Raw genomic sequence first — 17,643 nt, forward strand, 5'->3', positions numbered from 1 at the left:
CTCTCTGTTAGACTCCCTATGAGTTGTTGGTCTTCAAATATCTGAGTTGTGTGTAAAGTAAACCAACAAGCTCTGAGCACCTGCTAAGTGTCCATGGCATTAGGAAACTTAGGAGCAGAGGGGTTATTAATTTGACCAAGGTCAAACATTAAGGAAGTTATAAAACTAGAAATTGGATAGTGGTGTCTTTCTCAAGAGCCCACGTTCTATTCATTAATCAATCCACTTCTGAGACAGTGTAGTTCCTAGACTCAGTCCACAATATTGTACAAATTATTTCAGTTTCGTTGTCAACACAGCCCTGCAAGGTTGGTGTTATCATCTCCACTTTTACATATAGAGAAAATTAGATGGAGAACTAACATGACTTGTTCAAATTCACAAGAGCTGGACAGTCATGGAGGCAGAATGTCAACACAGTGTGTACGACTTTAAAACCCATGCCCTTGGACCCATCAAGACAGCACAAATAGATTGTATTGTGAACAACTGGGTATCATCAAGAAAATAACAGCCGAGTAAACCCCAAGCTCTAAAGTAACTAATATTAAATTATATCATGAGAACTTTAATAAAATAGTCCTCAAGGCAAAAGATGATTTTTATGGCTCTAAATATTGTCAGAAAACCTTTTTTTAATTTTAATTTTAAAATGTATGCACACTCACACATGATATCTCTGGCCTTTTCTTACCCTAGTTTGTTATTGATATTCTCTCTCTTTCCTCCCTCCCCCTGTCTCCTGTCTGTCTCTCTCTTTCCCTCCCTCCCTCCTTCTTTCCCTTTTCTCTCTCACCTACTATGAAAAGGTCACAGAGGTTTCTACTGTCCCCTAGTGGTCTTAGCCTGGGAATGGCAGTCACATTAGGAAAATTAACAAAATCTTTATAGACAATAATAAAACAGCACAGAATTCTTTAGCGTTCTTGGAGACAGTGAGCAACAGGGTGAGAGGAAGGAGCCCATTATCACTGACAAGTTATTTCACCTCACAGGGCCTCAAAAAATGCACCCCTACACTAAGGATTAAAATAGTGTCTTTTGACAATTACTCTATAAAGCAAATCTATAAAGTTAAGTAAATTGAGGCTCAGCACAGCTTACTTATTTTTCCAAGTCAGCCAGCAAGCTATAGAATTAGACCCATAATTCAAGTTTTTAGATTCTAATTCTAGTTTTCTTCATACCTCAATATCTCAGATTAACAGTTGATAATGAGAAATTTTAAGAATTTTTAGTATTAAAGAGATATTGTCATACATTCATGTGTTCCATTAAGTCCAATAAAAAAATAAACATATTTCCTTGGTCAGTAGTCTAGCTCTAGAATGTGTCTTAAAATTTCAAGAAGCACACAAAAAGTTGTGTCCAAAATATGTTCATAAGTCACTATTTATAGTTGTATTCAGTTGAAATAAACAGGTAAGAATTGATCATTGTTTGCACTTATTGAACAGTCTCTTGGTGCCAAGTTCTGTTTTAAAGGTTATGATTATATCAAAGCATTCAATGAGATAGGCACTACTATTATCTCCATTTAACACATGAAGAATCTGAGGAACACAGAGGTTAAAGACCTTGCCCAAGGTCAAACATTAAGGAGTACTAGAGCCAGGAATTAAACTGAGGTCTTTCTCAAGAGCCCATGTTCTATTCACTACTCAGTCTGCTTCTGAGACAGCGTCATCCCTGGATCCACCCCATAGTCCATCACATGGCAGCACCTATGGTAGAATATTGTGCAACCATAAAAAGTATGTTTTTAGTAAGTATTAAATTAGATGGGAATGTGCATACATTAAAATGTTAGGGAAAAAGCAGTCTGTAAAATTGCATACTATATTATTTCAGTCCTAGAATAATGTGGGTGTACGTGTGTATAAAGCCAACTCTTACTCTAAATAGTACCTTTCTCTGAGCTATGGGTTATGAGTAATTTTGTTTCCTCCTTTAGATTTTTCTAGATATTCTGAACTTTTGTAACGAGGCAGGGCTGCTGGGATCATTGAAAAACTTAGATAAAATAAATATTTTAGTCCTAACTGGTGTGGCGCAAAGGACTGAGTGCCAGCCTACTAAGCAAAGGGCTGCCCGTTCCCAATCAGGACACATGCCTGGGTAGTGGGGCCAGGTCCCCAGTAGGGGGGGGGGCATACAAAAGGCAACCACACAGTGACGTTTCTCTCCCTCTGTTTCTCCTTCCCTTCCCTCTCTCTAAAAACAAACAAATAAAATCTTTTTTAAAAAATATTTTAAAGTGCTTTAAAAAGTACCCGTATTACCAGGAACAGGATTCAGTTTCCCTTCGCAGTAAAATCATGAATCAGGAGGTGTGCCTGGAAAAGGTTTTCAAGAACAACAAGGACTGGGAACAGAGGAAGGATGTTCAGGCTGCAAAGGGCAGTGTCTACGAGGGAGTGTTTATTAGAACAGCAGGGCTGGGTTAACTTGGCGCTGCAGCCTGCTTTGATTGATGGTAGCTGTTCAGAGGCTCTCTTCTGACAGCAGTCCCTAGGGTTCACTGCAAACTGAGGTAGTATGGATGGAGGATCTGATGCCTTCCCTGATGGGAGGAGCTAAGGCCCCAACAGGTACAATTTCTGGTTTGGAGAGTTTCAAAGATTCTGCAAAAAAGCAGCAAAGACAGCTCTTTTTGGACCTAAAAGGTTCTCTGCATTGTGAAAGCCCCTCCTGGCCAGGCCCTATCAGCAGCACCAGATGGGGCTGCCACAGACCCATCCTGAGGTGGCACCTTTCCAGAAACACTCACGAGCCAATCACATCGCTTGAAGTGAAAGCCTGCCACTCAAGATAATACCACTTGGCTCCAACACTGTACAGTGTGGGCCGCCTCCTGCCTTCCTAATTTGAGGCTGAGTGGCTGAGCCTGACCCTAAACAGGACTTCGGAATTCCTCCACATACAGATTAGGGATTTTTTTTACATTGGGAACTAACTTCAGTTCACTTTAGAACTCCTTGTTTGGTGCACACATCTGGCTATTTCAGAGATTTCAGCTTTGCAGTGAAGGTGGTGGTGGTCAACAGAAGTCTTGACCTGGACATTATTAGCAAGGAAGGTTCTTGTTGAGACTCACACATGGAAAAGCCCACAGGAGAACTGGGAGAGCTCAGTTCAGGATGAAGCTGCAAGAGCTAAGTACATCTAACACCAACCGATGCTGTCCATTGACCAACAGATGCAGGAAGGTTCTTCTTCCCACAACTACAGCTCCTGTGATGGGAACCTGGCTACTTGGAGTGCAGCTCCCTCTCCTGCTGCTGTTGGCCGGCCTGCAGAGACCCACGGTGAGTTCCCAGGGTTCCCAGGTAGGGCGCAATGGAAGAGGTGAGTGCTAGATGCCGAGAGCTCCAATAGAGCCTTCCCCTGGTGACAGCCTTTCAATAAACTTTAGGCACTTGGGATCTAATGTCATTCAGACCTCTTCAGTTATGCTAGTGAAGAGTGTGGGAAATAATTACTTACAACTGTGGAATTCTTTACAGTTTGTAAATTTCACATAACGGAAGCTAGTGGCATGCCATTCTTTTCTGGATTCTCCGCAAAATGTAGGTAAAACACTGCTTGTGTGGGACAAATAATGCAAAATTTGCTAAGTCTATTTGGCTTTAGACTGTCTCACATGAATCAACTCAGAAGGAGTATTATAATTTACAGTTCCATGTAAGGGAAAGTAACCTAGTGTTGAAAGACAATAGACTACATATTTGACATTAGTAATATAATAAAGTTTTAGTTTATCATAATGAGATTTGACACATGTGCTATTACTGATTTTGTATTTTGGCTTAAATAGAGTTTCTAGATTTACTGGTAAACTTGCTGTAAGAGTTATTGGTTAAGTGTATTTAAACAGTCTTAAAGACTTGTTCTAATTTACACACAACCAGATGATTTAACATAAATAACAGCATCAATACCACATGGTATTTTTATTTTAGTTTCAGCCTCAACATCTTTGACATTGACTAGATGGAACTTTATCTTTTAATATATTACTTAATGAGTACTGCTTATTAGAAAAATTTGGGTTTTTTTTTTGTCAAGCTGCAAGCATCTTGAGATTTAGGTCATTGAAATATGGCTGTGCACGATGGACTGATGGTACTTAGTGAACCTGTATTCAGACTCTACCTTCAGTTTCATATGTACTCAGTATCAGTGAGTAACAGTCAATTGGCTGCCCATTAGACAATGGGTTTCTCCCACTCCTGGTTTCCAAGAAAAGTGACTTTTCCAGGCACAGTCCCAACCACGGTCCAAATCTTTACAAACTCTGCTGCCCTGGAGGTGGGAAATTTTACCTGATTGGTAACATAAGGAAGACGAACTGGGTATGCTGAGTTTACCTCTGCTTTTCTTCTTCCTGGGAGCTAGTCTGAGGGCAAAGGCTAGGAGGTCTGTGTTCCTCCACGCCAAGAATCTTACCTGGGTAGTCTGCAAGTCAGTAGCGCCTGGAGCTGCGCGAGCAAGGCTGCCTCATTCTGAGGTTTATTTCCAAGAAGTCCACTCGCCATCAGACCAAAACATGTGTGCCCCAACACGACATTATTCATTAATAAAAATGATATTTTAGCCCTCATCTTTGCTCTTTGTTTTTCAAGTTTTTAGAGCCTGAACAGAAGAGAGGGGATGCCTTTGATGCACCCAACATCATTAATCACTTACGTTTTTTCTTAAAGTTCAAAGGCTCAATATAGCTTTCAGGGAGTTTTAAAAGAGTCCTTAAAACACCCATGAGGAAATGCGAAGGGAGTCAATAAAGGAAATAGAAAGTAAAACAAAACTTTACGGTTATTAATTGTTTTCTTCAACATACCCAATATGCACCAAAAAATGTGATTTTGGTGATACAAAAATGGTCACTTTCTCTCTGGGGCAATGAGCATTTCTGAGCTTTCAATGATATTTATCAAATCAAATTCCACCTCTAACATAGGTCATTGATACAAGAAGGACTGAGTAGTGGAATGATTATGAGTGAAATTTACTTCAGCAAAGGCTGATCTTGAGGAGAAGACGGTTTCATAAAGCACAGAAAATCTGCATTCAAATTCACCATCTGATTTGAAAAAAATTATAATCAATATTTTTTTTCTTATAGGCTGCTATTAAAATCAACTTTGACTTGGCACCAAATTCCTTTGATGATCAATACCAAGGCTGCAGCCAACAGGTCATGGAGGAGCTAAGTCAAGGGGATTATTTCACAAAAGAACTAGAAGCCCGAAGGAATTATTCCAGGGTCTGGCATAATGCTCACCTAACCTGGCTGAGCCAAGACAAAGCCCTCCCTGACAACATGACTGTCACACACGCTGTGGTCCTCTTGGTTTACACATTGAACAACAATGTTCGCTCTGACTTCGCCAGAGCCATGGCCAGCGCTGCCAGGTCTCCGTGGCAGTATAAACATTCATTCCATTTCAAGTACCTACACTACTACCTGACTTCAGCCATCCAGCTGCTCAGGGAAAGGGTTACCATGAAGAGTGACTCTCTGTGTTATGAGGTGTATCATGAGGCTGATTTCTACTTGGAAGCCTATGTAGGTGCCACCCTTCGATTTGGCCAATTCCTCTCCGCTTCCCTCTTGAGCAAAGAGGCACAGAAGGTTGGAAACCATACTCTATTTACCATATTTACCTGCCTGGGTGCACCTATACAAGACTTCTCTCTCAAGGGGGAGGTCCTGGTCCCCCCCTATGAGTTGTTTGAAGTTGTAAAAATGAGCTACCACTCAGGAGGAAACTGGTTACAGTTGCAGTCAGCTGGAAATCTGAGCACATATAACTGTCAGCTGCTAAAAGGTATGAATTCACTCTTATCAGGATCAAAGACTATTATTCTCTTATAAAATATGTTTTTCTGAGTGGGCTTGGCAGGGAAAGGCCAAAAAATAGAAAGTGGTCTTCAATAATAGTGGGACTGATAGGTTGGCAGTGGGGGGTAACTGCCTTGTTTCTTAGTTTCCCTCTCTTCTTTTTCCTTACCTACCTCTAGGAAAATGTATTTCTACAGTTGCATAATATACTAGCTATTTTAGATGAGAAAGTAAATCTCATAAACAATTGTACATAAAATATAGCATCTTTACCTTCTCCCTCAAACTCATTTTTTTTTGTTATGGTCCTTTCATGAGTAAAGAGTGCTAAAGGTAAATCAGGAGGCGTGATTCATTCATTCACTCTTATCTATTAGGCATCTTTTTTGTTCAAGAAACTGGCATAGGAGGCCCCAGGCAAAATAAAAGGAATAAAGCAAAACTACTCTCCTAGAAGGATTTTTAGTCTAACGAAAAATAGAAATATGAACAAATATCTACACACAAAAGTACAAAGTAACACACTCAATGTTGAAGGAATGGTTGAGGCTGCTCAGTGGAGGAAGCTACTCACCCTCTCTGGGGAAAGTGAGGAAGACTTCAGGGTAGAGGACCACACGGGACTGGAAGTAGGAAGGGGGTTTTTATCGAGAGAAGAGAGGGAAAGTCATCTCAAGCAGGAAACAGTGTACTGAATCACAGAAGTTTCAGACAGCCTAGTGACTTCAGGGACTCTCCAAAATTCTGGATGGCTGCAGTGTAGAATGTGCAGGATGCAGGCAGGGCCCAGGGCTAGAAAGAGAGTCGGAGAGTGGTTGGGTCTGGAGGGTTCTAATGGGGCTCGACTGTAAAAACTCATGCATTCCATGCTCAGGACTTTTTTGACCTTCGTGCTACATGTACATAATAAGGAGTCACTGGAAGTTGTTAAGGAAAAGAGGAGCATCAGTTAGATCAATATTTTTGCAAGAACTCTGGTGATATCACAGAAAATTGAAGCAGGAGAAATTAGAGATATCACAATATTTTAGAAATTGAAAAGCTCTTTTTTTTTAGAAAAACATGTCACTGATTCCATTTTATTCCTGTGTGTTAGGGGAAGAAAAAAATGTTTTCCTCTGCCCCTCTGTGTTCCTGACTGAGACTCCCCCATTGTAATGAGACAGATTAACAAGAAAAATAATAATTTTACACATACAGGAGCCCCATAAAGATATGAGATTCAAAGATAGCCAGATGAGTAAAGCTTACAATGTTCCTGAGCTGAGGAAAGGGACATGGATCTGAGGCTTTAAAGAGAAGGAAGATGATTCATAGGAAGATGAGAAGGGCAAATGTTTGGTAAACAAGTATGTTTGCCCAGCAATTCAGGTACGTCTCTCTGATGCAAAAAGTTAACCCTGGTAGTAGCGCTCTTCTTGGTACATGACCCCTTTTTAAATTCTTTTAGGCAGGTAAGGGGGAGGTAAAAATTTTTCTTGAGTTTGCTGGGCCTTGATAGCTTTCAGCTCAAAATAGTCATTATGCCAAAGAGACATGTGTGGGGATGATGTATTCTGCTCCCCTTCAACCTCCTCATCAGATGGGATTTTCTATATATCTATTACTACCCACTTCGCTTCTCCCAGTCACCTGGATTACACCATTCACCTTAGCCTAGGGGATTCACAGAGGGTGCTCTGGAGTACTGATATCCAATTTCTCACGAAAGCACAATCTCCTCAGTGGACTGTTTCCTTTCCATTTTTTACTAGCCGAAGCCATAAGCTATTCTATGTCCCAGAAAGTCCCTATGAGCCAGTTTCCTCTCCCAGTACCTCTTAATGTAGCAGGCGTGATATTTGAAAGCCAACATACACACCTTTAAAAACTGGTCAGCCAGGATACTGTAATTCTCCCAGAGAAGAGACAGTAGATTAAAGAGCATTCCAGTCTTTCAATTTATTTCAAAGTTGGTTTTGTTAACTTGCAACTTCAGTTCTCAAGTTCAAAGACTTCCCAGGAATTTGTCACCTTCAGAGAGTCGAGAAGTCAACTTAATAGCATAATAAACAGGGTCCAGCAGACATAAGACCTGCTTGAGTGTGGTTGGTGGGGTACGTGAATGTCTCACATGAGATGGACAGCAATTTGACCATTTCACCTAAAATACCATACGATGTGCTTAAGTGTGATATTGTTATGTTACAGAATTACATACTTATGATTTTGTAATAAAGGATTTTGTATTTAAAAAGGAGCATTCTTTGCCCCGGACCCTGTTTATAAGACATTCTAAACTAATAGTTTTCCCTTCTAATTCTTCTCTTGGCCCTCACATGACCTATACTGGTTACCATAGAAACATGTTTCCAGGCTCATGGAAAAACTCAAAGTATGTTATGTTAGTTATTTGCCCTTAAATGTTGTTTGTTCAGCAAAATAATCTGCGCCAAAAATCTGTAGACACACAAATACATGCTCTGTTTTGTATCATTGAATTCACAAAGAAGAAGGATTTATTTGTTAAAATGTTTAACATAATCAAAATTCTTAAGCATGTTTCTAGAAAAAAATGCAGTCAATTGTTTGTACTGAGCCTTTACATGTTAACCTCGCCCATTATTAGCGGTGAAAACATGAGCAAACAGCTTAGTCTCTCTGTGCCTGTTTTTTTTAAGTAAAATAGAAATTTTTAAAATAAAACCTACCTTATATGATTCTGGAAGGTAAAAGCTCTTAGAACAGTATCTGGCCCATGTAAGTAAGCACTCAAAACTTTTTAACTACTATTACCATCATTATTATTTACTTTATTAACTCCTGTTCTATTTTATTCTGGGCTTCAATTTCCTTTTTTGTTAAGAATTTTATTTATTTATAGAGAGGAGAAGTGAAGGAGAGAGGGAAAGAAACATCAATTGGTTGCCTCTTGCATGACCCCAACTGGGGACATGCCTGCAACCCAGGCATGTGCCCTGACTGGGAATCGAACCAGTGACCTTTCAGTTTGCAGGCTAATGCTCAGTCCACTGAGCCACACCAGCCAGGGCTGGGCTACAATTTTTTCACATTAGTTTTCCCTATTTGTGACATCACATTCATCTCAAAGTGAAGTGTCTGTCTCAGAAAGTGGAAGAAAGAATGAGCATGTAATTGAATGAATCTAGGAGGTCACAGGGCACAGTGGAAAGAGAATAGACTCCAAACCAATAAGATCTGGGTATATGTTAGTTATGTGGCCTTTTGTGTAAACAACAACTTCTGAGACTGTTCCTTCATTTATAAAATGGGGACAATACTTGCCTGGAGGGGATGTTGTAATAGCAAGCAGTATCCACCTTCTCAAACACAGCTGAAAAACTCCTAGAAAGTACTTTGCACATGGAAGCGGAATAATAGTTTGATGGTGCAAATGTGCACTTCAGTAACATCAACAGTAAGAATAAGAGCAAAGGAAGAGACAGAAGAAACAATGCTTATTGTTTTTGTTACCAACTTTTTCCTAGGTAACATTCTAAACATTAGTGCTTATTACTCTCTGCACTTTGACAGAAAGAGGCTATAGACAGCTTTTGTCTCCACATAATAGATTAACTAGACCTACTGCGTGTCAGTTTTACCTTGTTTGCTTTTTTTCAAGAGTTGAATGTTTCTTTCTGAATCATTGATATAATTCACAAATTCAGACTTCAGGAAATAAAAGGTATAATAATTATATATTTCTCCCCACACTGTATACCCTAAGGCAGATGTGACCGAAATTAGATTATAATACACCAGTGGAATTACAATTGGGTAGCAATTAGTTCACAAAAGACTTTCACACACATTATGTGTTTAAGTCTCACTACGACCCTGGATATTGGGTCGTTGACCCCACTAGGCTAATGTGAATATGAGGTTTAGAGAGGTCAAATGATTGGTGTGAGATTTTCCCAACGGTCTATACATGACAACAGTAGGACTCTTTCCCATGTTTTTAGACAAAAAGTCCAGAACAGTTTTCTCTATAAATTGCTTTTAGGAGATTTATTTGTCCTTTCGAAAATGTTACTGAGAACCTACCATTAGTTTCAGTCTTCTGTGAGTGAGACTGTTTACATCATAACTCACTTTGCATGCATATAAATATATGAAAACACATGTAACAAAGCAGTAGTTTATTATTACACAGGCCGTGTAACTCTATAGAGTTTTTTATTCTAACCTATTACATTATTGGAGAATGATGGTCATGACCTACAAAACTGATGTGACAAACCATTAATGGATCACAATCCCCAATTTGAAAAATAGTGCAGTAGAGCACAGAGGAAATAAAAAGTATTAAATAGATAGTCTAACAGAAAAGATGAGTACAAAGGTAGAAGTAACATGAGGTATTCTCAAATGACCTCATAGATCATAACTAATGTAATTCAGATGTTTTTTATTTACCCTTCTCAATATATTGTCTGTGTTAAAAAAATAACGTGAGGTAGAAATGATAATGATCATAAGAAAGGTAAAGAAAAAGCAACGAGAGAGTTAGAAAAGTTATTGTAACCTGAGAAAATAAAATTAACGTGTGACATTTTTAACATCCTAGTTATTCTGAAACAAGGCTCAGGAGGTGCTTGTGAAGGATGAGTGTGATTACAACACAGTAATGTTTATACGTTTGTCTCTTGTTTGAGCACCATCATAATAGCAGTGAAGGAAAGTAAAGCATAGTGATAGTGATCATAGAACCAAAAAGCCCGAGAGGCTGTCATTTGACAGATCAGAAAACTGAGGCTCCCTGAAAGTAACTAACGTGGTCCAGTCAGACGGCTAGTGCAGGGCTTCAACGCTGAAGCTAATCGTTTCCCAAAACCATAATCTTTCCCTGCTATGTTGTTTCATCATCAATATTTTCTGATAACTACTCAGTAGAATCATATCCCTTTAAAAAGTGAGAAAGGTAGGAGGTTGGGGGTCACTGTGATCTCTAGCCTCAGGGAAGAAAAAACAAAACAAAAATATTTGAAAATCGTTCAATAAATGACCTGCTAATGTGGTATTAATAGTTCCTAGGTCCCTGTGAGAGTTCAGATAATACAATTTTAACACAAACTTTGGCAAAATATTAGAAATATGTATGTATATAATTTTCCTTGCCTATACTTATTACAAATTAGAGGTTTGAAAATACTGCTGATATACACAGAATTCCAAATAAAAATTCCAGGAAACTCAATAGATATTTTATATATTACACGAAAATATGGGAAAATATTTCTCCATCATCTGCTCATTCTATCAAACAATATGGTTAAATATTAAGGCAATAACGGAGTTGAATGTTTTTCTGCCTCAAATATCTTTTCCACCTTAGTAACCAGTGAAATCTGGTGGAAGTGATTTCACTCTTAATTTAGACCATTTTAAAAGGTTTCCATCTCCTTCTGTGTTCGCACCCTATTGTACTCTCTGACAATAGTTATTCTGTATTCAAGTTTTGCTTTCATCAGCCATACCCAACTGGCTGCTAACTTTTCCCTGCTTCCTGGGAAGGGTGTATCTGTGCAGGCAGTGCACGGACACACACACCAAACACAAGTGTGAGTGCTTTCTGCCCACATTACAATAGAAAAATTCTATGAGGACATGCAACATATGGAGAAGAAAATGCAGTGGTAAAAAAAACAGAGAACTGAGCCAGACTGCTTGAGCTTGAATGTCGCCTGCACTACTTGGTAGGTGCATGATGTTTGACAAATTTCTTCACGTCTCTGTGTCACAGTGTTACTAACTAAAAAATGAGCATAATGAGAATAACTACTTCATAGGTTTGTTGTGAGGATTAAATGAGTTAATTTATAGCAAGTGCTTAAAACAGATTCTAGCACAGAATAAACTACTTAATGTTAGCTTTAATCATGGCGATGAAGTTAATGATAATTAAGGTGGAGATATTGGTGATAATGATAAGGCTGATGATAATGATAAAGATTGAAAATCAGGAGATCGCTACCACCAACTAGTTGGGTAACCCCGAAATAAGTCTCTTGCTTTCTTGGTGCCTGTTTCATCATCTGCAAAATGTGCGAGCTGAGTTCTATTAGAAATACCTGAGAATACTTTTTTCAAGTAGCTAACTTCAAATAGTTTTACTAGAAATTTTCTGTTAGAAAAATGAATCAAAATAAAAATTACATAGATTATTTTAAAAATCTCTGCTACCTAAAACATCCCTAACTATTTGTTTATTTGTTTTCACAGATTCCAGCAAAAAGGGCACCCCTGCTCCTACAGTTACTGTTGTTCTCTCCATTTTGATCAATGTCATCATCTCTTCCAGTGGAGTATAAAGGAACCTTGCCAATTCGATTTTCCTGAACCCATGTGCTTTATTTCAGACAGGACACCCAGAATATCCTTGGGGAATCACCGCTTCCCCACAATCAATTGATGGCTCAGCCCATTGCCTATGAGTGGGCCTGAGACTCCGTATGTTTCTTCTCCATGGACACAGAGATCCATGCTAGAGTAGAAAATAACCCAATCAGAGTCTGTGAGATAAATTCGGGGTACTATTTTGGCACTGGGATTAGGATTGGGGTGGGGCCTTTTTTTTTAATGGAGATGACCAAAAACAGAATATGAGACTAAAGCTGCTAGCAGCTATCATGTCCTCAAGAGGGGAGACCTTATCTCCCTGAGAATGGAGTTAACACAGTAAAGGAAGAGTGAAAAAATGAAAAAAACTAGGTCTACATGAGAATGTATGAGCCCCTAGATCCAACTGTGCCTGGAACTAGATATTGTGGGCTTTTTCATTACATGAATCAATAAATTATATTTTTGCTTAAAATTTTTATTTCAAGCAGTGAGGGTAGTTATGTTGAATGTAAGGACACTCCCTCAATTTTTATTTAGTAATCCTAAATAAGAACAAATCAAATGTTGAGTTAGAAAGCAAAGGACAACTTCTTCATCAAATGGAAAAACTTTGAGCCCCAGAGACATAATTAAGGAGTGAATTTTCTTCAGAGATTTTTATTAGTATTCAAGACCAAATTAGTGTAGCCTCAGATGGTAGGAAACATGGAAACTTGAGAAATACAAAGGAGAGATGTTAGTGAAATCACTCTCACTGCCAGTAATGGAGCATAGCATACATGTTTCTAAACTATTACAAAAGTTAAAATTTAGACTCATATATTAACTTATAAAGAACTTAATGAAAATTGGGTTTTAAGTATTCATCATTAATTCACATATTTTAAGAACATGTACAGAGGACCCATGATAATGCAAACAAGGTGGGGATTCACTGAGGGAGCAGGGGGTGGGGGACTGCAACAGGAGAAAAATTAGGACAACTGTAATAGAACAAAAATTTTTAAAAAGGAAAGCATGTAGATGTGGGTGAAGATAAAGTCAAAGATATGGGGGAAGAAAAACATCTAATCACAAGCAAATATCAATGATATATTGAGTCCCCATTGTATGCAAACAATTAGATGAAAAGAAGGATAAATCTTCGAATCTCACAGTTGGGAATGTTCCTCCCTCTTCTTCCAGTACTATACCATGCAGGTGGAGTGATGGGAGGTTACTTGACCTCATCTCCAAAGACCCTTGTACTGGCCTATACGGAGTGATAATGAGAGCTAGCTTCATGCCTTTGAATTCTGAAAGTCCATGATACTTAGAGATTTGGATAAAAAACAGCATAAGTGAAAATCAATTCATGTAGCCCGAGTAGGACTTCCTGAAGGGTCTGTGTCACGACAGAAGAAACTCAGTGGGAAATTAGAGGTATAAAATCACCTGGTAGAGAACTCAGCCATCTAGTACTATGATTGTTTACACTGGAATTTTGACAATATCGGGGCCAAGGACACTTCTGTCATGTAGTTAGCAATGGACTCTGCACCCAATAAAGCTAGCATAGAATTCCCATAAAGATAATTTCTAAGTTCACTGCGCAGGGACTTTGGCAGGTTAGTGGCTACCTAGGATCCAGGAAAGTTTTGAAGTAAGCTTCTGTCAGTGAGGCAGTGATGAAATGTAACAGGAGTAGCCTTCTAACATCTTGGATATTTTTTTCTGGGCCATATAAAGGCATTTGTTCAGTCATACTACGCACAAAGTATTTTGGGGATTAAACACTGAATCCACTAAGCTAGATCTTCCATGAATTTATGAGCTCTTGGGAGAAATTAAGAACACAAACAAATCACAAAAGAAATACCAAAAAAAAGAGGAAAATCAAGTCTTCCATTCACAAAAATTCAGAAGACAGAGTCCTTCTAACTGAGGCAACAGGAGAAACTTCACACGGGAGACAGCATTTGAGTGAGGTCTTGAGACATTGAAGCCGGATCAAGGGGTGAGAGAAAGGGAGAAAGACAGTAGGGACAAGTATGTATCAAGTGTTTAGTGCTGAAAGTAAGTACAAATAATACATTTTTGGAGTTTAGAGAAAAAAATGAGATTTCTCTGGCCTGAGGCTGGATATGGCTTTCTATCATCACAGAAGAGGCTTAGGGGAGGAGCTTCAGATTGGTGGGAAAAAAAGCTGAGTAGAAAAAAGAGGCGAGATAGAGGAATGATCAATGCATAAAAGGGTCAGAAAACAGACGGGTCTGCCAGAGTGGAGGAGCAATGTAGACTGGAAAGGAAAGTTGAAGCCTCTCAGTTAAGCTCAAAAGCCACCCTAAAGCATTTGATCTCCATGAGAAATCAGTCTTCTGGGTAAGAAAATTCTCCTAAATCAGTTACTCTTAAAGCATGCTCCCAGTACCCACAGCCACAGCATCCCTGAAGGACCTGTTAGATATGTGAATTCTAGGACCTGCACCAAATCTGTGGAATCAGCAACCGAAATCATGTTTAATAAACCCTCCTGGCTTGTGTCTTATGTGATTATAATCCTGAAGAGAATAATGAAGTTTTTTAAAAAGATAACTCCATTCTTCCTTTTCCTGCTGCTGTTTGTTTTACTGAACTGATCTCTGGAGACAGAAATGATTCTCTTGAATCAAGTAGATTGGTGGGTTTAGTTAAGGGGGCATGCACATGGCTTGCATTCTCTCAGTCTCTGCCTGCAGTCTCAATTTTTTGAGCAAGGAGTCTGTAAAGTGAGCCATAGCTTTAACTTGATTCGAAGCCTAAGTTGATGAAACCTTAGAAGACCGGTTTCAAAAAATTTTCTGTAATTTCTGCTCCTTTGTTAGGCTGGGCTATCTTCTAAAGATAAAGGGACCTTCAATGTGCGTTAATTCACATGATTGTTAATGGAGACTACACTGTACGAGTGTGCAGTACCATCTCCTATTGTCATTTTATTAAAGTAACACGTGCATCTCTGTTTTTGTAGATACAGAAACACTGTGGACTCATTTATTAATTTTATCCTTATAACACAGTATCCTAATATGCTTCTCTGCTTGTCCTGATGTTCTCTATTTGCTCTTACTTAAAAAAATAAACAATCCACTAAAAGAAAATTTTGGTCGAGTTCAGTTTGATTGGGGAATGAGGATTCTAAGCCTGAATTGTCTAATGATCTAAATCAAATGGACTTACACTGAGTGGACTGGTTCTTGATTTGGTAAAATTCAACAGACATTTATTTAGCTAGATGTTCTCAGACAAACCAAGATGTGCTAAGCATTGTCTATTGATAGAAAGTGTGTGGGGGAGGGGGGCTATTATAAGTATTACAGGACTTTTCTTTCTATCTTTCTTCCTGTTGTTATTTTTTTAGTAACTAAGGAAGTTATCTTGGTGGAAGTGATTGCATAGAAGACTAAAAAGCACGTAGAATACCTTCTTCTTCTTCATCAAATGCCCACGAGTAATTTCTTTCCCTTTTTGTTTCTCATGCTTTAGACTTTTTTGAACAGAGTATAGAGAAAATCCTTTTTTAAAGGAAAAAGTGAGCTTTAAAATTTTAAATGAGGAAAACAACTTAGGCATTTTCAGAAAGAAAATTCCAATAAAAAACTAGAGTGACTAATTGCTTTTTCAACAAAGGTCCTACTGAGTATCATGTGAAATATGACAATCTTGAGAGCATACATGTACAATGCACGAGAGCCAAAGCCTTTGCAGTAGGCAAGTGAACTTGTCTGACTTTCCCTCCCCAGTAGCAGCACATCTCAGACACCCTACTTCTACAAGTGTTATACGGTCTTTTCACTGTGAAAGAGTAGATCACCTCCATTTTCCAGCCTCTAATGTCTCCTGATCATAAGACCTCAGTAGGACACAAACGAGAATAAATCACCTACTCTAATCTCATTTATGTAAGAAAATTTTATTCTCATCTATTGTTCTTATTTACTACTAGATAAATCCTATCAAAAGTGCTGAGTGATTGCTTATGATGTCAAGGCCCTGAGATGTCCAGAAACTGGCATATGAGTGACAAAAATGCAGAGGGTTATTTTATACATTTCCTAACCCTCAACAGCTGTTTCTTCCAGATTATCTAGTGGTAATGTTTACATTTGCCTGGACTTTGCACTGTAGTAACTAGAAATGTAGTTACTGAGTGGAAATTCATTTAAAGGTATTTCAATTCTCCTTTAAGATGAAATACAATATTTAGAAACACCCTCAAACGTAATATTATCTTGATTTTTAACAATAAATTATTTTGTTTAATTATTTTTGTTTGTAACTACCATTTTAAGCAGTTGCTTTTTTTTGTTTTTGTTTTTTGGATAGAACAAAACTTGAAGCAAATGGTTTGCCAGGTGACTATTCTTTGCATTAATGTCCCAATCGACAACATGTCTGGCATCAAAGGTCTTTGAAATGGGCAATGAAAACTCACAGGATCTGAACTGGTTTTACGACAGGAACAAGCCCTTCTGTTGCACTCCTACCAGCCTGGCTTTCTTAATCCCAGAAATACTCATTTCCACAGTTTTTAGGGCTTTTTGGAGGATCTCTCAGATTGGTCCCACAGTTTTGATAACTTGCTCCAACTACTGGGTGGCTAACTCAATATCTTCTTAGTAGTCTCGGTTTTTAATGCATCCTGCAACTTTTTCATGGTGTCTACTGTAATGGCTTTGGATGGGCCTGCCGTTGGGCTTTTCTCAGATGTGGTAGCATCTGATTGCTCTTTGGTGTCTTTTCTATAGAAGGCACTTAATGGAAGACTCATAAGGGGATACTTCATCAAGAGTGAAAGAGAAGATTCCAAACTCACAGGGATGTTACCACAATTCATCCAAGAGGCGGCAGTTGGGACATGGACATGTCTGCATCCTTCGTTAGCTGACTCATGCAACTCTTTTACACTGGCACTCTTCTCTCCCACATAGCTGTTCCAATCCTGAAAAATAAAGGTTCCTGTTGCATTTTGTCATCCTCTGCATCCACTACAGATTGCATCTCCTTAAAATTATGAGCATTTGCTTAAAGACATCCTTAATATAACCATCTTCTTTCACAGCCATGCAGGCGACCCAATTGTTCACACTGCTGTTAAGCAATTCGGTGAGTGTGTAAAGGAAGCAAAAGCTTGCATGTGAAACAAGAATGTTTTGGCAGCTTGAACCAGCCTTTCTTTGTCCTTTTCTGACTCCGAAGACATTTCTCCAGCAAAAATGTCTCAGCACTGCAAAACAAAGCAGCAATCCAAATGAAAACTAAAAGTACATCTGTTAACCATAAATAAAAGACTCAAAGCATTATTTGAGATGCTTTGAGATGAATGTGAAGATACTTGCTGTCAAAAATTGGAAAACTACACAAGCTTTAAAGAAGAATAATCCTGTGCTTTAATAAAAAATAATACCAAAACTATTAAAACAGAGTGGAATAGGGTG

At 38.6% G+C, this 17,643-nt stretch overlaps 2 protein-coding genes across 3 annotated transcripts in view; one reads left to right on the forward strand and one right to left on the reverse strand.

Annotated features, from left to right (window-relative positions):
* ART4 (ADP-ribosyltransferase 4 (inactive) (Dombrock blood group)) overlaps positions 1 to 13,522 on the forward strand; it is a 32,661-nt gene extending 19,139 nt beyond the window's left edge. Inside the window, exons 2-4 of one of the 2 annotated variants that reach the window (XM_037033899.1) lie at positions 3,200 to 3,308; positions 5,126 to 5,831; positions 12,071 to 13,522. In XM_037033899.1, coding sequence (XP_036889794.1) covers positions 3,200 to 3,308; positions 5,126 to 5,831; positions 12,071 to 12,159 — 904 coding nt within the window. In that variant the 3' untranslated portion in view covers positions 12,160 to 13,522. Of the gene's footprint in view, positions 1 to 2,753; positions 3,309 to 5,125; positions 5,832 to 12,070 lie in introns of those variants that run through there. The other variant, XM_037033900.1, reaches the window with a different exon arrangement.
* Positions 13,523 to 16,656: 3,134 nt separating this feature from the next.
* Positions 16,657 to 17,408, reverse strand: CUNH12orf60 (chromosome unknown C12orf60 homolog). Its single transcript, XM_037033862.1, is given in 5 exon segments — positions 16,657 to 16,817; positions 16,820 to 17,131; positions 17,134 to 17,220; positions 17,223 to 17,321; positions 17,324 to 17,408. Coding segments are annotated over 5 exon segments (744 nt in total).
* Between the last annotated feature and the right edge of the window lie 235 nt (positions 17,409 to 17,643).

Source organism: Sturnira hondurensis, unplaced genomic scaffold, assembly GCF_014824575.4.
Source record: "Sturnira hondurensis isolate 20B ecotype Veracruz unplaced genomic scaffold, ASM1482457v3 Scaffold0021795, whole genome shotgun sequence".
Classification (NCBI taxonomy): domain Eukaryota; kingdom Metazoa; phylum Chordata; class Mammalia; order Chiroptera; family Phyllostomidae; genus Sturnira; species Sturnira hondurensis.